Here is a 27249-nt window from a genome sequence, read left to right as displayed (position 1 = left end):
TTACCCTATAAGGGTAATGAGTTAAACATATTAAACTTAAAGAGTTAAACTAAATTAAATTAAATTAAATTAAAGAGTTAAACTTCTTTCGAAGCCTTCCATACTTGAAAAACACAACATAACTTTTTAACATAACTTTAACATAACTTCTAATAATTACATTATTTACATACATTAATTAACAATAAATCAGTTTATTACCTATAAGCTTAAAGCATTACCCTATAAGGGTAATGAGTTAAACATATTATGTTTAACTCATTACCCTTATAGGGTAATGCTTTAAGCTTATAGGTAATAAACTGATTTATTGTTAATTAATGTATGTAAATAATGTAATTAATAGAGCAACAAAAGTGATTCCAGAGAATAACAAGAACAATAACACAGACCAAGTGTGATAAATAAGTCCTAGATTTTAGTTTTTTTGCGGACTTTCAAGGTAAATTGAGCATCTTTTAAACATTTAAACATCTGCCTATTAAAACTCTCAAAATCTTAGATTGTTCGCTTTATTTATGTGTTGGTTATTGATGGAAATTCGCTCTAATAGTTTAAACTTGGTTGGAGGGTTTTCAATAATTATGTAGATAACTTTTTCAAAATTCTTGGTAAATTCGTTTATATTACACCTATATAAACGGTTATTTGTAATTATTGTATTTTATTTCGAACACTGTTGTGTCTGTTGAATACCTTGATATATGAGTACCGCATCTGATCCACATGTGGTTCGACCCCATCTAGTGTAAACTGCACCACCTCTCGTTTCACCAGACTCTCCTTTAGGGCCGGGTTCACCCGAATCTCCTGTAACATGATCAATACAATGTTTGTTAGTGGTTCTAATCTGCTGAAAATCTGATGAGCTTAGCAATTTGGCTTGTGAACATCTATTTTCAAAAGTCGCTAGTAGCATAGAGTACCTAAAAACAAGTTGCATATTTGTATCAGAGGCTAACAACTGCTTCCTAATAGCTGAAGCCATGTTATCATAAACAAAGCTAGAAGTGAATGACCGAAGCGTTACTCAAAGCCATTAAAAACTTTTACTATGACACAAACCACAATGTTTAAATCACTTTGTTTAAAGCATTTTACCAAAACTAACCGAACAACTGATTTTCTGTCAAAGTATTCATAGATCGTATTATTTCTCACACATAAAATTAGGAACAAAGAACTATATATATATATATTTATATATATATATATAAAATTAGGAACAAAGAACTATATATATATATATATATATATATATATATATATATATATATATATATATATATATATATATATATATATATATATATATATATATATGTATATATATACATGTATATATATATATACATGTATATATTCATGTACATCTTCATTTGTATAAATATATATAGTATGCATATGAATGTATATGCATAAACTAGTTGAATGCCCAGCGGCGTTGCCATGGGAAATTTTTAAAAGTTTTTGAACAGAAAATCTATTCGTATTTAACATTTAACAACATTTGCCATTCTAACTTTCAAACTTCTATCGTAAAAACAGTTTTTTGTGTTGTTGAAATAAATTAATAGAGAAAATTAATAAATTTAAAAAAAACTGTAAAGGTTTTTAAACTTTGTCAAACAACTGTAACCCTCAAACTGCATACAATAATGAAAATGTTTTGTGTAAATCAATTAAATTAAAAAAAATTAAAACAACTGCAAAAAGGTTTAAATGTAGAGGCGGAAAAATTAGCAAGTAATAGCTAAATTAAGTTTGTTTTGCTACAATTACAATAAATGATGATTTGGTAATGATACAATGAATACGAACTGAGAAATAAAAATCTTGAATATGTTGAATTAATAATAGAAATTCTTGCATAGAAGTGTTTGTGTGTGGGTGCACGTGCATTTGTGTGCGTGTCTGTGTAAAAAAGGTTACTGTTCCGCCAGAAACTACCTATCAAAACTTTGAATACAACGATGCTGGTACCTCTTGATACTGGCACAAATGTAAAACTGAGATGTTGTGCTGTCTTTGTCTGACCGAACGGAAAGAGAAGGTAGAGGCTCTTCCTACGAAGACAATATAATTGTTTGTGAGCAAAAAAATTAACCTTGACCACAATATTGCAATTGAACCTTATGAAAAACCACAAATAGAAGTTCAAAAAACGCGAAAAACCATCGTGTTTCATAAAGTTAATAAAATTCAAAGAGTTTCAAATAGTACGTCATTTACTGTGTGCATACGCTATACAGTATATGATGTCTTTGATCAATATACCTTGTATAACTCAGTGGTAAAGTGTGTGAGTTTAAAATGTGCAGTTGTAATCTCTCACTCACACACTTGCACACAAACCTTAAAAAATATATAGATATATATGAATATGTATACCCAACAAATATAAAAACCCAGAACATCAATAACTAATAATTAATTATAAAAAAAACTTTGTCAGAAATGACTGCAAGTCCTTCTAAGCTGTAATAGGTGTTAAAATTATAACATGCTAGACCTTGTCATAGTCAGATACACATAGTATTCTGAAGTGTCAAGTTTTAACTGTGCACATTGGTTTGGAACCTAACATTCAAAATGACCAGAATATGACAATTATCGAAACCATAAAGTGGAAAATAATTGTTTGATTTGCTTTTTGTGAAAAATAGAAAACGCAACTGTGAAATGACTACCAATTTTAAAAACACTGTTTATTTATTGATAACTAACAGTGACCCCGGCATTGTGTTGGATATTTTTGTTTTCAATCAGATAGCCTGCAGAATAGTGTCTCAAGGCCAGTTCTCAAAAACCAGGTGGGTTTTCGCAACCAAATATTTTTGCTGACTTCTTAGTGAAGTACACACGCACGCATGTGTGCTTACACACAGTTACATATACACAGACACACATGCGCCTACATAAGACTGCATAGTAAAAAAGTGGTGTCTATTTCTTATCCCTTATTAATCTATGAAGAAACTTAAAGTATATAGTCGTCTTACCCTTTTCACCATCGTTTCCTGGCATTCCAGCCACTCCAGGACTACCAACTGCACCTTTTTCTCCAGGTAAGCCATCTCTACCATCTCTACCATCATCTCCTTTCTCTCCATTCACACCATCTCTTCCATCTCTACCAGCTACTCCAGGTGGTCCAGGAGGTCCAGGTGGTCCAACTATTCATACAAAAGAGATGAATTTACTAATTCCAATACCAATAGACAATATACCAGTGCATCAGACAAATTGAGACAAATAGAATAAAATGTGTTTTTATCTTTTACCGGCGTATAACAAACTTACTCAGTTTAATGCTGTTAAGTTATTGAGCTTTTTAATATATTTTCCACGCCATTAAAGATTTATGATTGTATGTCATAAAAATGATTTTACATTTCTATTTTGTAACTCAAATGTCAAATTTAAACTAAAGCTTGATAAAAAGTACACCAGTTTGGTTAAATAATTTGTTTTTGTGAGTAGAAACTGCTTTTGCAGGGTGCGGTAACAAAGTTTTGGCAAATTAAGCAGAAGCAAGCAACAATGTTCAACTTCCAAAGCTTTAACCAAAAATATTCTGTTCTGTAGCCTACACATCAGAAGCGAAATGATTTTTATCAAAAACATAGTTTAATCTAAACTCATGGAGTAAAAGAGATAAACTACGAAAATCTTTGCAAATGTAACAGAGTTACCGGCTCTGCAGTAATGTTATTCAGTGAGCAAAGTGACTCGTCTGGCTGATAGAAGGAAAAGCAGACAAAGGTTGAATAAATTTGACACCAAAGAAATGAATAAAAGGGTTATTATATCGATAAGCTGATAGCTAGTATTATGTAATATAACTAGGAATATTTTATAGCCAAAGTAAGAGTTTGAAGAGATAATGTTTCGGTACAGACATATTATGCTCTAAAATAAGACTTTGATCAGTGACTGGACTGTATCATGTAGAATATCAGTTTACATATTGGTTTATAACTGTTCTAGCATCTAAAATAAGATGTTTTCAAAGAACTAAATGCAAAAACAGCTTTGATGAAAGATTGAAAGCTAAGACCAGACATATCAACCTACATTATGCAATAACCGGATGAAAAAGAATTTTGTTGTGAAGATTGTTTTCAAAAGATGCCAGCGCTCTGAAGGTAGAAATGTTATTGTTTGCAACCAGCATGGTGGTGTGAGAGCAAACAGCAAGTACTATGTCTCCAAAATATGTTGCTGACTAAGTGATATTAGCAATCACTGTAAATATAATTATGTCATTGTATTGTACTGCCAGTCTATACAATAAAAATGATGTTGTGAGTGTAGGCAGCAGACACGCAGTATATATGATGTGAGTTGAGAGCTGTCACTAAATGCTGTGAACATAGAGCTACCAGCATATTCAGTTAACATTGTTTTTATTTTTTAGTGTATGTAGCAAACTGATGCCTATTTTTATAGCAAATTTGCATAGTTGATAGTGCTATTGGTGTGCGCCTGAAACCTGGTCTTCACCATGTATGTCATAAACAAGATACTGCCGACAAATGCAGAAAACACGACACGTTGATTGTAAGAAGTAAATCTAAAGCTGTCAGCGCACACAGAAAACTTAATGCTGCCGTAATAAAACTATTCTTATGAAAGAAACTATTTTTGGCTCATCAAAAATTCTCACCTTTCTCTTCCCAAGGATTGTTTCCTGCTACAGCCTCTTCAATCTACAACACCAGTAGACTTTAGAACTGTTTTTGCAAATATCGTATATGTATGCAGCATAGCAAATTTTTTAGCAGTAACAGTAAAGCTCTCTCAATATTTAGCTACATGTTTTAGTGCTTTTTTTAAGGTTCTATGATCAACAAAATTTGCATAAAAACATTAGAAATAGTATTTATATTAACATGATACCATGTGTGTTCATTCGCTGTCTGTCATGTTATCCAGCCAAAATTGCAGGTGAGAAAAATAATTATTGTAAGTGGCATTTAATCTCACAACTCGCCATCTAGTATTTGCAAAGATCTGCATACGTATTGACATGTAGTCTCTGCGTTTTATTGATTTATCTTATGCTTATGAGTGTCACAACAGATTGCAAAGGTTAGTAGCTTTTGTGTCAGTTCGCCACGTGTTATACTCCTCAATAAGTAGATGTTCAAAAATGCACAAAGAATCATTGTCTTGCTAGATTCTTATAATTTTTTGAAAATAAACAACACATTATTGTGAGTGTATATTTTTATTTATTCCCAACATGAACAAACAAACAAAGCAGTAAAACGAGGCAGGCAGAAAAAAGTTACAGAAATGGCTTAGGGCGGATGAAAGACAAGTCTAACACAATAGGAACAGATTACAAATGTGAAGAATGAGAAAACAAATGAGTGAAGAGAGTAGAGTTACATCTAATGATTGTAGTAGAGAACTAAGACAGCCAAAATTTCTTCTTTGATTGGTTTATGTTCCACCAGAGTTTAACTTGAGCTGTTGATTCCGTCTGTTGAAGAGTGGCAACTACATAAAAATACACAGCCGTAGAATTATCAAAATTCCGCCTAGTTGAAATAACTTGTGTTTAGTTCCAACAACTGAATTTTCTCATTTGTGTCCTAAAACAAATATTGATTCAATTTGCTCTGACTGATGCTTTTTTAGATAGTCAACCTATATTTTCATTCTTCACTCCATATCTTTAGCGCAGTCTGTATATATCTTTATATGTTAGTTGCTCTTTTATCCGAAAGCCTGCAAACGTACTTATACAAACTCACAACACTCGTAAAAACAAACTATTAACTTGACTAGTCATCTTTCATTTTTTATAAACATTATATTTGTTGTCTTTAATTAATACATAGTTAGCCAATGGGATGGCATGCAAAAAGGTTTTCATGAAGAAGTTCAAAGTAGCTATGCTAAATAATTCGGATGTTATGCGAACACGTTGGACTAGTAAGATATTAATAAGAATTATTAGTTCTTGTTGTCAACTTGTTTTTGTGTATTTCTAGCTATTTGACCTACTATTTTTCATAGCAAAAAATAAAGTACTATAAAAAGAGAGTTTCTTATGACAAAAACAAGTTCCTTTAACTTTTCTAGCTGTGTCTTTTTATCATAAATATTTTTTCTTACTAATTTTATTTTAGCTTTATCTAAAGTAGTATACAATAGCTAATCAGGAGCAATTGGGATACTGAAATACTTTCACTAACCAAATTTCTGGCAAGAATTAACTCATTTCAGACAAAAATAGAGAAGTATTATTAATAAGTACAGTTTATTAATCCATTACTATAAATTTGTTGATTTTCGCTAAGTACTAGAAACGGTAATTATTATGACAAATTGTTGCATAACTTTTGACATTTACATTGGTAAAATAACTCCTCTTTCAAGGTTTTATTAACAACAGTGAAAAACATTTCTTTTTTATTAGCAATCAGTTTTTTTTTAAATGTTTTTAATTATGCTAAACAAAAATTATAAAAACTGCCTGAGATAGTATAAATTATGGTAAAGTAGGAGTATTTATTACTATTATATTTTATTTATGTATTAATATATTGAACTCTGTTACATAACTATGTACTTTTGCTGATAATAGATTTATGTTTCATTTTTTATATTAGTTACATAACCAATGTAGTCCAAATTCTGCACAGAAATTAGTTGTAATGAGAGTTTAAAACATTAGTCAACAAGCAACACATATGACTAACTTCATAACAAATAAACTACCGTACATGACATGGTAAAGTAAAAAGTTATAATTTTTTAGAATAGCTTTATCTTTTCATGTAAGGAAGACAACTTACAAAGGTTTTGATTGAAGCAACGGCTCCCTTCAGGTCTTCCATATCAGCTTGCAACTGTATCACCACTTCATTCTCCTCTACAGGGTTGCTGCCACACACTGCTGTCAGCATGAGGAACAGCAAAGCTTGACACACTTGTTTCTTCTTCATTCCGTTTTTACTCGTAAATATCTAGTCATAGCATTTTGTACAAAAAATTAGTGATAAGCAGATAAAGCTTACATTATAGCTTTTTATTCACTTTTGAGATCAACTCAAAACATATTTTTTATTTTTAAAGCTATTAGAAGGGTGTGTACCTACCTTCGTCAAAGACTGCACACAAAATGCGGAGTTCATCAATCAATCAATATCATAAAAAGGAATATAGGTCATGCTTGAATAATTTTCAATTTCCTACGTGTAGCTTTGTATGAACAGAAAGCTCAAACATAAATCAGCAGCGAATCAGATAGAATACTTATTCGGCTAGATACTGTCAGTTTCGGGCTTGTGCAGTCATCAGGCTATAGATCTCAACTTGAGGTTAGATATATATAGATATATAGTATATTATAATAAATAATATATTATAATATAATATTTTTATATTAAATAGATAATATTATATATACATTTATCTAATATCGTCTGAACATTTTAATAAATATTGAATTATTAACATGTTATCATTAACAATAATATATATAATTAGCCATATATTTATCAGTCTTTGAATTATGATAAAAATACTAAGCGCAAAACATAATGACCATCACTTAAACATATTTTGCCAACAGCCGGCAACTTCTGAAAATGAACTTGCCTCGCAAAGGTTTCATTATATTTGTATTGCATGCTCGGCTTTTCTTTCAGTTTTTTATTGCTGTCAAAAAATATGTGGTCGGTCCCTAAAATGGCTTAGCTCCTGGCAGCGGCGCAAAACAACTATTCAGGCAAAAGTAACTTTCCACCAATTAAACCAAAATAACCTTTGAGCCGTTCTCACAAAGAAATTGTACCGCCTTTGGATAAATTCATCAACATTAAAAGTATTCTAATAAGTCATATAGCACTTAGCACTCTCCTGCTAAATAAAAACACTGCATCTTAGTTTCTGTCTACCAAAATGGTCTCTATCCAGTGAATGAGTGGCCAGAGAGCACAAACATGGCTCGAGTGATAAAATGGAGTGTTTAGGTTACTATAGCGTACATACATCGATAAAGAGCATCAGATTTTTCCTATTAGTTATGGTTTATTATGGTTGCATATTTATTTATTATGCCTAAATAATGTTAAGTCTTTTAATGTTAAGAATCTTTTCATTGTCAAACACGTGCTGTGAGCGGCCTACAAAAATTATGAAATAGGAATTTAAGCATCTTCGGTTTTAGTCAACTGGGGGCAAAAAAAGGGAAATACGTTTGCCTGATTCTATAAATCAATTTATGTCATAGGCGCAATAATATGGAGACTAATCAAGTCTTAATTTTAGAAAGTTTTAAAGAATAGGGATAGCCATAACATGGATACTTTTTTAAGCAAAAGCAAAGTTTAGTGAGCTCAATTAAACTGGGTAGGCTAGCATAATGAGTTTTGTCTTTTGCTGTCACTATTTTTTATGAAAAGAATTATTACAAAGTTTAAATGTTATTATGAATAAAAATTACATACGACTACTATCAATTATTTTGAAAAAAATCATTTCCAGCTGCATTACCAATCTTCTAGCAAATATATATTTTCTTAGCAAAGAGGTTTATGACTAACTAGTACCCTGTCAGTTCCAAGGGCTGTGAGAGATCATCAGATGTGCCATAAAGCACAGAGAGCAAGAACTCCCACAACTATTCTAACATATGCTAAGAAGTAACTAATTAGCAAAAGGGGAAGACTGTTTGACCAGCATGCTGAAGGAAGTAAGTTTGAGTCCTGTATGATGCTATTTTTTTCTCTAACAATTACTTTGGACAAAAAGAAATATACAGATCTTATTTTAGTAAATATCTTATTATAGTACCCTAACAGCAGAGTGTCCCGTGAATGATTGCCTGGTATAATTAATATTCTGTGGGGTAAAATAACTACAATAACTATAACCATTGCCTTTTTAGCCGCAATTCTTTGAGAATTAAAGAAGGCGGTGATGGTCGTAGTTGGTAGAGCGACATTCAACAGTCTTCGTTTCCATGGTGCTCATGATGCACAGTTGGAGTTGTGCCAACTGACTAGCTATTTCACCAGGACCACATGCTCTCTTACACTCTCCCACTCTTTATCGGTCTCTCTCTCTCTCTCTCTCGCTTTTTCTGGCTTTCTTTCTCGCTATTTCTTTTTGCTCTTTCTCTCCTTCTCTCTCTCACTCTCGCTGTATCTTTCAATATCTGTCTAGGTTTTTCTTTGGCTTTCATTCTCTCTTTCTCGGTCTCCCTCTCTCTCTCTTTCTCTCTCTCTCTCTCTCACTTTCTCTCGCTTTTTCTGGCTTTCTTTCTCGCTATTTCTTTTTGCTCTTTCTCTCCTTCTCTCTCTCACTCTCGCTGTATCTCTCAATATCTGTCTAGGTTTTCTTTGGCTTTCATTCTCTCTTTCTCGGTCTCTCACTCTCTCTCTCTCTCTCTCTCTCTCTCTCTCTCTCTCTCTCTCTCTCTCGCTTTCTCTCGCTTTCTCTCGCTTTCTCTCGCTTTCTCTCGCTTTCTCTCGCTTTCTCTCGCTTTCTTACTCGCGATTTCTTTTTGCTCTTTCTATCATTCTCTTTTTCACTCTGGCTTTATCTCTCAATATCTGTCTAGGTGTTTCTCTTGCTTTCTTTCTCACTTTCGCTTTCTCTTGCTCTCCATCGCTCTTTTTTTCACTCTCTCTTGCTCGGTCTCTTTCTCTTGTGCTCCTTTTTTTTTGCTCTCTCTTTTTTGCTCTCTGTCTTGCTCTACTTTTCGCTTTCTTTTGCTTTGTTATGCTTGCTTGTGCTCTTACGCTATCTCTTGCACTTTTTCTCTCTCATTATCTTTTGCTGGCTCTTTTGTACTCTCTCATTCTCTCTCCTTTTCTCTCACTCTTTCTCGCTCTCTCGCTTTCTCGCTTTCTCTTTTGCCCTTTTTCTCAGTTGAAGCGACTAAGACTGTCTATGATTTTGGCTTAAGTGTAATAGTAAAGCTTCAATCAGACCAACTTCAGCAGTCTTCTGTCATGAGGTTGTATTGATTTGCCTCAACTTTAAATTCATTTCAGCTACACCTTCATAGCATAGTCTTGGCCTCGCTTTACTCAATTTACCATCACATCGTTGTGAGGATAATAGTCGATAATTAGGCCAGGTTTGTTTCAATCTATTTACAAAATAGTATTGAGGTGAAAAACCAGATAATATGTTTTTTTCTGCATTGTTATGATCTTTTTCACAAAATGCCAATGGGAGTTTTAAAAAATCCCTCAACATCCTTAGCATGATGAATCTCACATTTTCGTTTTTGATTAAAATAGTTTTTGCTGTCAAAACCTTTAAACAAACAAAAAAATTCGGTTCTCAACAACATACTTTGCTAGTTTACTGTGATTTTAATAATTTAATCAGGGTCTAGCAAGCGGCTATGCAGGCAGCTCAACATGGCAACAGTACATAATGTGCCAATGCATGCAAAGTTGTTTATAAATTTGCACTATACTCAAATAACAATTTCAACCTTGAATCTGATTCGATTTGCAGTCTTATATTTATTTTTTCTGTTTCAAAATCATGTTTAGTTTTATGTCTCAATTAATAAGGGTGTGAACTCAAGTGCTGATGCAACACGAAGCTGGTACAGTGCTAGAAAAAGCTAAAAACTAGAAACTATAAGAAAGCAGGCTAGTCAGTTGGGTTCTTTGAGAAATTTTAAATTTGCTTTAACTCGTATTAAAGCGGGAAGATTTGAGGTGAAAAAAACATAAAATTATGAGGATGAAACTTTGTAAGCATCTCCAGCTTGAATACAAAGTTTTCAAGAAGAAAGCATGGGAAGCGAACTCCATAATTTTGCTTCTACTGTTATTAAATGTAGCTTTGATTGCAAAATTCTGGTACCTTCTTGGCTTCTACTTCAATAAATTGCTCTTTGTTTTTTACTATCATAACCTAAATTAGGTTAGCAATGGATGGTACACACTGCATCACAGTAGATCAGCAGAAATTCCACATTATATCGACGATCAGTTGGTATAAAGTGTTTCAGACTATCGCAAACTTTCTGCTTTACATCAACAGATAATCAGCTACACAGTGCTCTCAGTCTACAATATCATTGCAAAAACTGTGAGCAGCCTACAAAAATCATGAAATAGGAATTTAAGCATCCTCGGTTTTAGCCAACCGGGCGCAAAAAATTGGAATTGCGTTTGCTTGAATCTAGAAATCAATTTATGTCATAAGCCCAATAGTATGGAGGCTAATCATGTCTTAAGTTTAGAAAGTTCTAAAGAATAGGGATAGCCATAACATGGATACTTTTTTAAGCAAAAACAAACTTTAGTGAGTTCAATTGAACTGGGTAGGCTAATATAATGAGTTTTGTCTTTGGCTGTCACTGTTTTTTAAGAAAAGAATTATTACAAAGTTTAAATGTTATTATGAATAAAAATTACATCTGACTACTATCAATTATTTTGAAAAGATCATTGCCAGCTGCATTACCAATATTTTATTAAATATCTATTTTCTTAACAGAGAAGTTTATTACTAGCTAGTACCCTGGCAGTCTCAAGGGCTGTGAGAGATCATCAGGTTTGTCGGTTAAGCACAGAGAGCAAGAATTCCCACAGCTATTCTAACATATGCTAATAAATAAATTATTTTACTGAAAGTATAAGACTGTTTGCCCACCACGCTGAAGGAAATAAATTTGAGTCCTGTATAATGCTATCTTTTTCCTCTAACAATTACTTCAGACAAAAAGAAATATACAGATCTTATTTTAGTAGAAACTCATTATAGTAAAGAACCTGTTATAGTACCCTAGCAGCCGAGTGTGCCGTGAATGATTGCCGGGTATAATGAATATTCTGTGGAGTATAACTACAATAACTATAACCATTGCCTTTTAGCCACAATTCTTTGCGAATTACAGAAGGCAGTGATGGGCATAGTCGTTAGAGCAACAGTCAATCACGCTGCATGCCACAAACTCGAATCCCATCTCTGTTTCCATGGCGCACATGATGCACAGTTGGAGTTGTGCCAACTGACAAGCCATTTTACCTGAACCATATGCTCTCTCACGCTCTTTCACTATCTCTCTCTTTCTATTTTTTTCTTTTGCCCTCTTGCCGTCTTGCTTGCTATTTCTTTTTCACTCTCTGTCTTACTTTACCTCTCGCTTTCTTTTGCTTTGTTATGCTTGCTTGTGCTCTTGCGCTATCTCTTGCACTTTTTCTCTCTCTCTCATTCTCTTTTGCTGGCTCCCTTGTACTCTCTCATTCTGTCTCGCTCTCTCTCACTCTTTCTTGCTCTCTTGCTCTCTCTCCCTTTTGCTCTTTTTCTCAGTCGAGGTGACTAAGACTGTCTATGGTTTTGGCTTAAGTATGATATTAGAACTTTAATCAGACCAACTTCAGCAGTCATCTGTCATGAGGTCGTATTGATTTGCCTTCCACTTTAAATTCATTTCAGCTACATCTTCTTAGCGGAGTCTTGGCCTTGCCTCACCCAATTTACCATCACATTGTTGTGAGTATAATAGTCGATGTTGGAGCCAGGTTTGTTTCAATCGATTTACAAGGTAGTATTGAGGTGAAGAGCCATAGAATGTCTTTTTTGCATAGTTATGAACTTTTCACAGAATGCCAATGGGGATTTTAAAAAATCCCTCAACATCTTTAGCATGATGAATCCTACATTTTCGTCTTTGATTAAAATAATTTTTTCTGTCAAAACCTTTAAAGATAAACAAACAAACAGAACCTGTTCTCAACAATATACTTTGCTAGTTTACTGTGATTTTAATGATTTATTCAGAGGCTAGCAAGCGGCTATGCAGGCAGCTCAACATAGCAACAGTACATAATGTGCCAACGTATGCAAAATTGTTTATAAATTGGCACTATACGTACTCATATAACAATTTTTCAACCTTGAATCTGGTTCGATTTGCTGCCTTACATTTGTTTTTTCTGTTTCATAAACATGTTTAGTTTTATGTCTCAATTAATAAGGGTGTGAACTCAAGTGCTGATGCAACACCAAGGGGTACTGTTCTAGAAAAAGCTAAAAACTAGAAACTATAAGAAAGCAGGTTAGTCAGTTGGGTTCTTTGAAAATTTTGAATATTTCTTCACTCATATCAGAGTGAGAAGATTTGAGGTGGAAAAAACATAAAATTATACAAATGAAACTTTGTAAGCATTTTCTGCTAGAATACAGAGTTTGCAAGAGGAAATCATGAGAAGCGAACCCCATAATTTTTCTTTTACTGTCTTTACTAGCATTGGGTTATTAAATGTAGCTTTGATTACAAAAATCTTGTACCTTCTTGGCTACTACTTCAATAAATTGCTCTCTATTTCTTATGTAAATTAGGACTGCAAAGGATGGTACAAACTGCATCACAGTAGATCAGCAGAAATTCCACATTATATCGACGATCATTTGGTATAAAATGTTGAGGACTATTGCAAACTTCCTGCTTTACATCAACAAATAATCAGCAACATAGTGCTCTCAGTCTACAATAACATTGCTGAAACTATTAGTATTAGTCCAGCAGCAAATATCATTAAGGGAAATATAAATCTTAAAATCTGCAACAGCCAATCTATATTGCCAAAGTGGTGTATATTCAGACAGACAGTCATGATTGTGTGATGAAATATTGGAAAGGTTTGACAACTGCAATGCTTTTGGTCATATCTGCGTTCTCTTTTTGATCTCTTCAGTCTATGGTGCACATATTTTGCAAATAATTTTTGAGAGGACAACTCCGACATGCGGACATACAGTGTGTACCAGCCTTATGTGATGCAACTTTTTGTCACTTGAACTTGCACTCCTATTAAAGGGATACACGTTTCATGTTGTTATGTGTTAAGTCATCCAATTTCATTCAATTAATAAATACTTATTAAAAACATTATAACATGTTTTGAACTAATTAAATTATTTTTTTACAATTTTCCGCAGTGTTTAAGCAGAGAGCAGTAGTATTCTCTTATCAGCCCTCAAGCGTATTACAAATCTTCGCAATAATAATATGAGTGTTTGTCTGTCTCCACTGGAACAAATTTACCTCTTCAAAAATCAAACCCAGATGTTTTAGATTCCTAGCACTGAGCTCTACCCTTGCACCACTCAACCTCTATGTTAAATCATGGAATACTTGTACATATACTTATTACATCTAATGGTCTTTCATGATGCACAGGACTACCAGCATACTGGTTGAGATAATAATGAACTATGTGTATTTATAATTAAATTCTAGAAAATTATTATCATATGTATTATATATAGCAAATGTTATCCCACGACCAAACACGAGCGAAGCAAATGTTTGGAAGCTTTATGATAAATGCATATGCGCACACAACTTCCAAAGATTATCCGTCAATGGCCGTTACCACACCCTTGTACAATAATCCCAACAAAAAATTCAACCATTTTTGTGTTGAGTCGTTTAAGTATAATAATGATACAAAACAAATATAAACATTTTTAAATATGTTACCAAGTCTTTGAAAAGTTTCCGCAATATCCTAAAACTAATCCATCTGATCAGATTATACATAAATAGACAGATTAATTTGGCCTAAAATCGCGCGATAAAAACTTGAAAAGCCTTTTTTAATCAAAATTAAGACCGGCCAATGAAACGGCGAAAAGGCTGTGGGACAAAGAGTAGAACCATTAAGTCGTGCGCATTTCACAGGAAAAATTTAACACATTTCACCAGTCTATGGCATTGTCCAATTGCCGAAGGTTTTTGCAGTTAACATAAAAGTACTGAAAAGTAATAATTTTTTTGCCGATTCTACCGAACTCTGACATTTTGGAGACTTATAATGAGTACTTTGGTATTCCAACTGATGTCCAAAGCAGTGAAAGTAAAGGGAATGATGATGATATTTTTTTAACGATTCTTATAAGATTATTACCATATTTAAGTATAAGAATAATTATTCAGTTTTGTAGGATTATTATAAGATTTAATTATAAGAATATGCATTTGAATTTACAAGATCGAAGTATATAGTGATCGATGGTGTGCAATATATTACTGTTGTTATTTTTCCGAAGATTTTGTAGAAGTACTGAATAGTAATCGTTTCTTTTTTGCTAATTCTACCAGACTTTAACATTTTTGACACTTATAATGGGTACTTTGGTATTCCAACTGATGTCTAAAGCAGTGAAAGTAAAGGAAATGACGATGATATTTTTTAACGAATCTTATAAGATTATTACAATATTTAATTATAAGAATAATTATTCGGTTTTATAGGACTATTATAAGAATTAATTAAAAGAATATGCATTCGAATTTATAAAATCAAAGTATATAGTGACCGATGGTGTGCATTATTTTACTGTTATTATTTTTCTAAAGATTTTGTTGATGATACTGCCGCTGTGCCCAATATCGCGGTACTGCCAAGCCGTTTTTAATATGTGCAAAATTAAGTAATACGCCTACATTTTCTTATAGATATACATCTATTTCTATGACAACCAGCTAAAATCTGTTTAGATTTTTAAATTCAGCATAAATTTTTGGATATAAATACAGAAATCTAGATAAATATCACAACTTCTTGACATTGGTTGCTATGACCAATGATATACAGCTCCCCCCAGTCTGTGTATATTACACAGCAGCTTGCCATTTTACTTCTAATGTTGCATTTCTCCTATTGCAGGGGAGAGATATAAACATATAATTTTTTCTTTTCATTATTGCTGTTTGTTGTACATAATAACACCCGGTAAATTATAGCTACCATTGCAGTTATCCTATTGCACTGCAGTGCCATTTGACTGCTAATATTGCATTTCTCAACAAGCAGTACCCTTTCTTTTTCCATTATCACTTTGATCTTCGGCTGTATGACAGGGAAATTTTTAGTATATATTATATACCTAGTAACTAAAAGTAGGTACAAAAGCATATATTTTGGCCAATCCGCGCCTGAGGTGAGCATCACACGAAACAGATTTGTAGCGCTTTCACTGGAAATTTACTTTCTTCTTAATATTTTTAAAATTAAAATACAATATATATATTATATACATATATTATGGAAACCTGCAACTTTGTAGAAGGCAGTTAACAAAGTTTACTGCAGAATAAAGTACTATAAAGCAAGTTAAGTTCCTTTTCAATCCATTGATTAACAAATCTATGCAAGTTAATTATTTTGTGCAAACGACGCAAGTGATGGCCATGTTTGAGTTGTACGGTGGGCAAGGAACTCCTTCATCACAAACTGCTCTGGTGAAATGGAAATCTGCACCGTTAGCTTCATTAGCACTCTCTCCATCAATGTATTCAGGCTGACCATCGACGCACTCAAATGTTGTCTGGTGATTATGGGTGTAGAGTTCAGACATCAGATAACCTAAATAAATAAATCTTTATTTAAGTGCCACCTTTATTTAGATGCTCCTTCTAATAGAATGTGACAATAGTGGAAGGATTAAAAATAGATTGGCCCCTTTTAATTGAATGCCACCTCTGATAAACCTCCATTTTATCATTCATTATGTATTATTTTTATGAACCATTAATATAATTCATCAAAAGAGGACTCTCAACAAATTGGTATTGATGATTGCAAAAACATTAATGAATTGTTTATAGTTGTTGTTGTTGTTGTTGTTGTTGTTGTTGTTGTTGTTGTTGTTTTTGTCGCTATGATTTTAGTGACGGTGCATCTGAGAAGATTGTTCATCAGATTACGAGAACTCTGATTCAAACTCAATAAAGCTCAAATTTGATGAATTGTCTTCAGATTTTTCTACAAGGTGGTTTATAAGCTGATTTGAAGACTAAAACTGTTTGATAAATGATTACAAAAATAAATGATTAGCTACATACAACCTCCTAGCATCAGGGGCTGCCATTGTTACGGCTTATGTAAGTTTCAAAATTATCTAGCTCCAACATTTTTTCAGCATTTTTCAAAAATTGGAAAGGAACACGATTGAAATAAATGGTAATTTAATCTATATAAAATGTTTTACTCAAAGCGGTCATTTGTTTAACTCAGCCTCATACTTCTACATATATAAAAAAACTTTGGAAAAGTATGAATGCTAGCAATAATAATGTCACTTTGCCCGAGGGAGGAGACGACACGAATTTCATTTCATTTATCTGAGGGCTAAATTTCTGTTCTCAAACTTATGACCAGCTAGTCAAAAAATACACCATTTGAACGCCTATGTCTAATAGAATGTCACTATAAAGAAGATTAAAAATATAGCACGATGCGCTCAAATATAGGTTTTACAGTACATTAAAAACAATGAGCCATGTTTGCAAATTCTTGGGCATTTGCCAATAATTAGACTTCATTTGTTTGAATATACCTTCTGTGAGAGTTTAAAGTTCTCCAAAATGATTTCACTGTTCATCAGTTGATTCATTAAAAATAATAAAACTACATATTTGAATTATTCTCAAATCAATCTGCTGTCACCAGATTTAACATACCAATACAGATAGTGCAGTTATATGCAGTATAAAACACAAATATCGGTAAAATATAGTATCATCATATATGTACGTACACACTTCATACATTTCTGAGGGTTATTTTACTTTTAGGGCAAAAACTTGGAAGTTTTTGCCATAAAAGCTTTAGGTTTTTAGGTTTTCTTAAGTTTTAAGAAGTCAATTTAGAAATTTCAATATGTAAATATAAAAAGGTTTCTACTTATAACCTGGATTTGCATAACTGAATTAAGATTTTAGCTGTTTGGAATAATAACTATTGCACAAAAATTCACTATTACCTAATATTTAGACCAAGTTAACCTATCAAGTTAAAGTTAAAAAATGAACCATTTTAAACTTGCTTTTAACAATTTTTAATTAGTAGATACATTTTTGTTTAACAATTTTTATTCTAAAAGTGTTTCCTGAATTGTTTTATGGTCACTATCTTAATTCATTATCTTTAGACCTCTACAATACTATCAGATTACTAACTTCTAAAACACATTTGTTCTACACAATCAATAATTTTTTATTTCGGTTTTGTCATTTCCTTTTTTTGGGCATGAAACAAAAAGCATCATTTGGCTGATGATCATCTATTATAGTCTTTACCAATAAAATTATGCATATGCAAGTTTGCTTAGTAAACATCTGTGTTGTTCCATTAAATCTTTTTATACAATTAAAATTGTCTTCTCGAATATTTCGTTATGTAATTGAACATCGTACTGACTATACTGTTAATATACCTTCATATTCAAATATCCAACCATCTTCAGGGCAAGTTCTTTTACCAGGAACCATTATTGTAGACGATCTGCTACCAGCATAGCAGACGGCACAAGGGGCATTCTGCCAATTTGCACTATTGCTGAATATACCAAAGGTGCCTGTCTCGAACTCTGTGCCAGCTAGGTAAGCAGGATTAGTAGGTGTACCACCTCTGTTGTATTCAGCGTCATTCACCATGCACTGGTAGTTCACCCCTCCTCCTGTGTTGTCAAACGGTGATCTTCCAGTAAAGCCTGAAATTAAAAAGCAGCAGTCTACTAGAACAACAAAACCATATAGGTACGATAAGACATTGCCTACTGAAATCGATCATTAGCAGTTAATAGATGTGAAGCGAACCATAAATTATAGAAGCAGCAACCACATACAGGCGTTATTAAAAAGTATGTTGTGATTGACACGCCTAGTTGAACGTGTAGACAAGGGGAGAAAACTTCATATTTAATAAGAGTTATATTTGAATGAATGCCTAACTATTTAACCATTAACCTAAAAGACCATTAACCTAAAAGAGCATTGACCTAAAAATTAGCATATTCTACAATAAAACTGGAAATAGTGTTACTAACTAATAGGTAGGTATCTCGTCAATTGGTGACCATCTTTTTTACAGAAGTTAAGTTTTTCCACAGGCTATGTATGGCTAGATTTTTGTTTATTCAGTAAACTAATAACACTTGTTTGCTGAACCAGATAGGTGCAAAAAAAATATATATATATAGTTTTGTACATGAAATATATATGTATTTTATAAAAAATTATATATGTATATATACTCTTTATTTATTATATTTATTATATAATATATATAATTTATATATTATACAAAAAATTATAAATGTATATAATTTTGTGTATATATATAAAATAATGTATATGATATATAATAATTTTTTCCATTTTTCAAATGTATTGCATTATTTTCAACTACGTGTATATATATATATATATATATATTGTGTTGGATCCTACGACCAACACGTAGAGGCGACTAGGTCGGCTTATTCTACCGGTCTGCATTCACCCTTCACAGGGGCTGTGTGCGGGTTGCCCGTGACCAACACGCGGAGGCGACTAGGTCGACTTACACCACCGGTCAACATCAACCACCTTGCACAAGGGATAGCTCCCAGAGTGGGTTTTGTACCAGGTCGACAAGGTCGACCGGAAGTCGACGGGGTCGACGATGCTTCTATGAATTTATCACCACAGCACAGTCCATAGACTAGGTCTTTGGAGTTAGCTATATGCTTAGTGTGGTTCTGCTATCGCTCAAGGTAACAGAAGAAGTATGGTTCCAAATGCAATGCATATATTTGAACAACATAAAAGAGCCGAATCTCTGCCTTAAATACATTCAATCATGCAAATAAGGTAGCAAAGGCCAGCCTCCTTTAGGGGCGTGGTTACACAAATGAAAAAGGGAGCACAACTCCAAATGATATAAAGAAAAAGGGGATGGCAACATAACGTTTCCATCACAATATATATATATTTTTATGTCATTTCAAAGAAATTCAGTTAGAAAGAGATCTCTAGTCTGCAAGTTGAGTATATTAAAACTAGAAAAATATTTGGCTAAAGATTCTTCCTGCAGCTATATTTCTGTTTCATTTTCGGCGCTGTCATGCTGCGATTAAAGGTTTGGCAAAAAGACTTGTTGTCGGGGCGTTGTTTGTGAATGTGCGGAAAGTAACTCCACACCTGCCTGCATGGGGTGGCTGGGGGGCCGAGCCACCCCAATTTTTTAGTTATTTCCGGCAGCCAAGTACTAAGAATTGCAGTCTAAATTCAATCACTTGGAATTTCCAACCACTAATTTACTAGCAACTAGCGTTCTATATTGTCTCCGTGGTGATCTTGCCAAATGAGTGATCTTGTAGGACTTTGTTAAGACTTGGAAACCAAACTTTATTGCTTATAGTGGGGGTATGAAAGAGGCCCCCAAACTTGCGTTTTCCTTATCATTCCTTAATCAACTAGAATCAAAACATTGATGAGGAGCACTGTGAGACATGCTCATCTAAACAATCTTTTAATACTACACACATATAAATGTGTTGAAACAGAATCAGTTGTGAAATATTTCTGCCATGGACACACTGACAGAACAAGAGCTATTGCAATAAAGAAGATATAGCTCTTGTTCTGTCAATGTCCCTTACAGAAATTGTAGTGTCATGGGTTTTTAATCTTTTGTTGAATGAAGAAAAGGTTTTGCCTACTATGAACCATCAACAATAAATTTATGTAGATTTTGATGCTTAAGATTGATTGCATTTATGCATACATTGAGGTTTGTTGATACTTAAAAAGTCTTGAGCTTCGAGGCACTGCCTCAAACCCCGTTGGTGGCTTACACCACCCCCAAATCCCCAGGTGTTCATAGCTAGTTGTATAATATTTGCAGCCCCAACTTGCAACCAGGGAATACAGTCCTATGTGTATGGTAATTCATTTCTTTATTTCAGTGTCGTTAGTTCTGGGTTGAATATTATACGGCATTTTTCCTATTGCAAGATTTGGTGCAGTTGTAGATTTGTGTTTTTCTTTTCCAAGTTATTACTAATTTTTGTTGTTGTTTATCAAATTCCAAACAAGTTTACTGAGTTCGGTTTAGTTTGGTTTCCTTTCCTGATTAAATGAAGCTTGGTTTGTTTGCTTTCTTTTATTGAAAAATGGACGTATAAGTGAGATATTAAAAAAGAGTGCAAAAAGGACTCACTTTCATAACAGCTTAGTTAGTCATTAGGGCCTGGCTAGCAGTTAATAAATTTTTATATAAGAAAGTACACAATAGCTATTTCAGTGAATCATGGAGCTGTTACTTGAAACGTGATTTGAAATGACCAATATTGCTCATTACTCAAAGGTTAATAAACAAAGTGTTCTACACCGCTGACACCTAAAACATGACCTGCCTATTAGTCTATACGAAGGAGGAATTTGTAAGCCGTAGATACAGCAAATAATGAGGTGCGTTAAATGCAATTAATGTATTAGTGTTTTTAAAAGTACGGGAGGCTACAAGAAAACACAAAATTTGTAAAGTTTATGAATGGTTAGAATTTTAGACTTTTTAAATAATGAGACTGATGAAAATTGTGCTTTTTGGGTTAAATGATGTAAAGAAGATATTTTATATAACATGGATTTTATTCAGATGTATTTTAGTGCATTATCACAAACTTCTAAATAATAAGCTAATTCACTGTTAATTAAAGTATGATAAAGCAATAAAAAGGAATTCAGAGGGAGCACAAAAAAGCCTGATAAATCAGTCCTAAGCTAGACTTTAATTGTTTTCACAGAATTTCAAGGTAAATTGACCATTCTAAAAAGCTGACAATTAAAACTCTTAAAATCTTAGATTGTTCGGTTTATATATTTGTTGGTTATTGAGAGTTTGCTCTAATAATTGAAACTTTTTTGGGGAATTTTCAATCTTTATCTAGTTAGTTTTGACTACATTAGTGGTAAGTTTGCTTATATTAAACCAATATAAACTGTTATTTGTAGTTATTGTATTTGAATTTGATCACTGTTGTGTGTACGTCAACTTTGATACCTTGATATATGAGTGTGGCATCTGATCCACATGTGGTTCGACCCCATCTAGTGTAAACTGTACCACTTCTTGATTCACCAGACTCCCCCTTAAGGCCGGGTTCACCCGCATCTCCTGTAACATGATTAATACCATGTTTATTAGTAGTTCTAATTCTGCCACAAGTATGATGGGTTTAGCAAGTTGACCCAAGAACATCTATTTTTGGAAGACAAATGTAACACAGAGTACATAAAGCAAGTTGCATATTTGTATTAGAGGCTAATAACTGCTTCCTAATACCTGAAGCCATTTTATTGTAAAGAAAGCTAAAAGTGACTCACCAAAGTGTTACTAAAAGCCATAAAAAATTCCACAACATCATGAACCACATTTAACACCACTTTAATTAATTAATGCATTTTAGCAAAACTAACCTAAATTTATTTTCTGTCAAAATATTCACAGATTGTATTCTTTTGCACAGCAAACCCGGAAACAAAGCTCTACAGACAGCGTGCTGGTGGATGATGGTACATTATACAAATTTGGTTATAAGGAGATACTATCATCTTTTTCTGCACTACAATCCAATTGAAATTACCATTAAACTTTCCAGTTCAGTAACAAGACTTCAAAATCGAAAACAACTACTGACTCTCATGTTTAAACAAAAACACGCACCAAACAGAAAGTTAAATCTTTTTACTAAAGCAAAGTCATGGAAAGTGACATCAACTTAAAAATCAATGTGTGAATTTTGTAGATTTATTGTTTCTCAAATTAGAGTCATATATATACATATACTAGCTGTGCTACCCTGCGTTGCCCGGGTAATAGAAATGCCTTTTTGAACGTAAAATTGATTTGTAGTTAACATATAACAACATTTGCCATTCTAACTTTCGAACTACATATCACGAAAAAAATTTTTTGACTTAAAAACAATGAGAAGTAGTGAGGGTTGCTTGTTATTAGCCTGGCAGATTGCCAATGAAAAATTTTAGTAAGCTAACTAATGACAATCACTTATTTGCGCAATCACTTTACGTGGTATGCAAAGCTGTTGGGTACGGGCTTTCATATAGCGACTTTTTTCTGCAAGCGAGTAACTCAATCTATGTGGCCTACTGGGTTGGGTGTTGGACAGGCAAACGATAGGCTCCGAGATCAAATCATCTTCGGTATGGATTCTTTCATCCAAGATTTTTAAGATCTATAGCCGGAATGCAGACAGATATAGGACATCAAACATACTTTTTTTTGCATTTATATATAAAGATATGTATATATTATGTATATCTTATATGTATATACATATACTTATATATACATATAATATATACATATATGTATATGTATATACATATATATCTTATATGTATATATATAAGAGATATATGTATATATATATATATATATATATATACATATATATATATATATATATATATATATATATATATATATATACAGTGGCTGGAATGCCAAGTATGTCTTTTCCTGCCATTCTAGCTATTCCAGCACTACCATTTGCACCTTTTTCTCCAGTTAAGCCATCTCTACCATCTCTACCGTCATCTCCATCTCGTCCATCTCTACCAGCTACCCCGGGTGGTCCAGGAGGTCCAGGTGGCCCAACTATTCATGCAATTGAGATGAATTAACTAGCTGCAATACCAATAGACTATATATACACTACTAATTCAGACAAGCTGACACAAATAGAGTAGAACAGATCTTTATCTTTTTACCAGGTTATAACAAACGTACATGCCTGAGTCTAATACAAATAGTTTATTGGGTTTTTAATATATTTACATGTCCCAATGAATTTATGGTTATATGTCATAAAAAATTATTTTACTTTGCAATTTTATGTTATAGCTCAAATTGACATGCCTAGCAAAACCTGATCAAAAGTTCACTAATTTGGGTAACTAATATACTATTTTGTGATCAAAAATTGCCTTTGCAAGAGTGTGATGATTCTTTGGCAAGTTAACCAATGACAAGCAACAGTGTCCAACTTCAAATGCTTTTACTAAAAGAATTATGTACTGTAGCCTACACCGCAAATGTAAAATGTTTTTTATAAAAAAATGTAGTTAAACCCAAACTACTGAAATAAAAGAGATAAACTGCTAAAATCATTGCAAATGTAACAAAACTCTTCCCTTTACTGCTCTGCAGTAATTTTACTCAGTTGGCAAAATGACTCATGAGACCGATAGAAGGAAGTTAAGGAAATACATTTAACACAAAAAATCGAATAAAGGGAATTTAACACAATAAATCAATATCAGCTTATGTCAATAAGCTGACAGCCACTATTATGTAAAATAATTAGAAATATTTTATACTTAAAGTAACAGTTTAAAGAGATAATATTTCGAGACAAACATATTATATAGTAAAATAAGACTTTGATCAGTAACTCGATGTATCATGTAGAATATCAGTTTACAAGTTGGTTCGTAACTGCTCAAGCATCTAAAGTATGACCCTATCGAGGAAGTAAATGCCATAATATTTCTCATAAAAGATTGAAAGCTAAAAACAGACACTTCAATCGTATCATGCAATAACCGGATGTAAAAACTACTGTTGTGAAGTTTGTTTTCAGAAGTTGCCAGTGCTCTGAAGGTAGAAATGTTATTGTTTGCAACGACCCTGGTTCTGTCAGAGCTTACAGCAAATACTGTGTCTCCAAAATATGTGGCTGATGAAGTGATAGAGCTCATTAACCCAATACTGTCAGCGCACGCAGAAAACACTGCACTTTTACTGTAAGAAGTAAATATATAGCTGTCAGTTTACACAGAAAACTTGATGCTGCTGTAATAAAACTAGTCTTAAGGAAGAAACGATTTTGTGACTTTTTAAAAATATTTTACCTTGCTCTTCCCAAGGATTGTTTCCTGCTACAGCCTCATCAATCTACAACACCAGTAAAGTTTAGACTTTTTGAACAGATAAGATATTTATTTAACATAGCAAATTTTTATCAGTGTCAGTAGAGGTCTCCCAATATCTAGCTCAATGTTTTAATGCCTCTTTTGAGATTCTATGATCAAAAAATTTAGAATAAAAACATTACTAAAAATGATCTTTAAACTAATATAAAATAATGGGTGTTTATTCGCTGTCTGCCATTTTCTCCAGCCAAGGTTACAAGTTGAGACAAGAGATTATGGTGAGTGAAATTTAAGCACACAACTCGCCATCTAGTGTTTGAGAAGAACTGAAAGCGTATTCACATGCTGTCTCCGTGTTTTATTGGCCATCTTGTGCTTACTCATTTTACCCCAGTTGCCAAGATTACTAATATTTGTGTCAGTTTGACGCATGTCAAATTTTTGAATAATTAGATGTTTCAAAAACACATAAAGAATCGTCTTTGTAAACTCCTAATTTTCCTTTAAAGTAAACAACAAATCATTTTGAGTAAATGTTTTAATGTTTATCCAACATGAACAAAAACAAGGCAGTAAAGTTAAACAAACAAAAACGACAAAAAGGCGACAGAAATGGCTCAGAGCGGATTAAAAAGAAGCATAATAGGAATAGAAAACAAATGTGAATAATGAGGAATTGACTGAGCAAAAAGAATAAAGCTTCATATAATGATTGTGGTAGAAAACTAAGACAGGCTAACATAAATCAGATGAACAAATAAGAAGGAAAATCTAAAAACACTAAAGAAAAAGAACCAATGCAAGAAAGGAGAGATGAAAGAAAAAAGCAAGCACATTAGATCATTAACGGATAGCAGATGAGAGTTAGAAGAAGTCACAATGACTCAAGAAGAATGAATAAAAAGTATGACCTTTTTACTTGTAATTCAAACATGGATTGATAAAAAAAATTATTTGTATTGAAAATATCAAGTCATGCAATTTACTTGTGCATAAAAAACTTGTTGAAAAATAAACGTGAAGGAAAGTAAACACACAGCGGTAAAGTTAACGTAGCAGAAAATCAAAAACAGAGAAAAGTCATCAAGGGTGGCTTTTGGCACTATTTAGGCTCAACCGGAGCGTAACACGAGCTGCTGATTCCGCGTGTTGAAAAAATACACAGCCATAAGATTATCAAAATTCTAGCTATTTAAAATAGCTTGAGTTTAGCTCGAATTACTAAACTTTCTCATTTGTATCCTGAAACAAATATTTATTTATTTTGCTCTGATTGATGCTTTTTCAAATAAAGTCAACCTAAACTGTTTCCTTTGTTGTTCACAAAATTTTAGCGCAGTCTGAATTTCTCTTTATATTTTTTGTCCTTTTATCCTAAAGGCTTCAAACACAATATACAAGCCTTATGATATATAAGCTTCATACTAGAGCCTTATACATATTTACAAACTTATAAAATTACAAACAATTTATTAACTTTTATTTTTCATTAATAACTGATGAAAGATAAAGGTTCATCTTTATCTTTCATTAATTAAAAGATTAAGATTCATGAAAAATCTTTTAATTTTCTATGAAAGATTTGACCTACTATTTACATAGCAGCAAATACAAAACAATAAATGAAGAGTTTCTTATGCCAAAAACAAGTTTCTTTAACCTTTTTACCTGTCTTGTTATCAGAACTAGTTTTTCTTACCAATTTTAATTTTTTTTTAAATAGTTTGCGATGGCTAATGAGGAGCAATTGAAATACTTAAATGCTTTCACTCACAACACTTTTACAAAAATTAACTCATTCCAGGTAACAATAGAAAAGTATCATCGGTAATTCCAGTTTATCAATCTATTAACATAAATTTTGTTTATTACTTGCAACATAAATATAAACTTCAATAATTATGACAAATTGTTGCATAACTTTTGAAATTTACATTGGTATAACAACTCCTCTTGCAAGTCTTTATTTACAATAGCAGAAAACACAACTAGTTTCCTTTGTTGTCAATATGTTCATCCCAAGACAAAATAGGTTTCCAATTATTCTAAACAAGAATCATAAAACATGTCTTAAAATAAATTATGGTAATGTAGGAATATTAATCACTACGATATTAGTATATTCAACCATGCTACGTAACTATATACTTTTGCTGATAATAAATCTATTTTTCATTTTTTATAGGAGTCACACAATGCATGTAGCACTATTTTTGCACCCAAATTAGATATAATGAGAGTTTAAAACATTAGTCAATAAGCAACACAGATGACTAACTTCACAAACAAAACAAACTAGATAGCATAGTAAATTAAAAAGTTATAGCTTGTGAGAATAAGTTTACCTTTTTTAAAGGAAGATAACTTACAAAAGTTTTGATTGACGCAACGACTTCTTTTAGTTCTTCCATATCAGTCTGCAATTGGATCACCACTTCGTTTTCCTCTACCGGGTCACTGCTGCACACTGCTGTCAGCATGAAGATCAGCAAAGCTTGGCACGCTTGTTTCTTCTTCAT

The 27249-nt window shown here is 32.7% G+C and overlaps 1 protein-coding gene across 1 annotated transcript; it reads right to left on the bottom strand.

Annotated features, from left to right (window-relative positions):
• Window positions 1-27249, bottom strand: LOC137402385 (collagen alpha-2(IX) chain-like). Its single transcript, XM_068088886.1, has 13 exons — window positions 27100-27249; window positions 24710-24752; window positions 23287-23453; window positions 22863-23028; window positions 21834-21947; window positions 19290-19457; window positions 18223-18498; window positions 16180-16370; window positions 6813-6983; window positions 4670-4712; window positions 3003-3176; window positions 697-810; window positions 1-5 (listed from the first exon to the last, which is right to left on the bottom strand). The coding sequence occupies exons 1-13, from the start codon at window positions 27247-27249 to the stop codon at window positions 1-3; spliced, it is 1782 nt and encodes a 593-aa protein (XP_067944987.1).

This window comes from Watersipora subatra, chromosome 8 (assembly GCF_963576615.1).
Source record: "Watersipora subatra chromosome 8, tzWatSuba1.1, whole genome shotgun sequence".
Lineage (NCBI taxonomy): Eukaryota > Metazoa > Bryozoa > Gymnolaemata > Cheilostomatida > Watersiporidae > Watersipora > Watersipora subatra.
Note: the sequence above shows the minus strand (reverse complement) of the source record. Positions and strands in the feature narration are given on the sequence as shown.

Excerpts from the sequence above, each read along its gene's own strand:
- LOC137402385 (XM_068088886.1), bottom strand. The coding sequence starts at position 27,249 with ATGAAGAAGAAACAAGCGTGCCAAGCTTTGCTGATCTTCATGCTGACA. Across the intron at positions 23,029-23,286 it reads TACTTGGCATTCCAGCCACT|ATCTTAAAAATCTTGGATGA; the intron begins GTATATATATAT and ends TTCCGGCTATAG. Across the intron at positions 3,177-4,669 it reads CAATCCTTGGGAAGAGAAAG|TTGGACCACCTGGACCTCCT; the intron begins GTGAGAATTTTT and ends TTGTATGAATAG.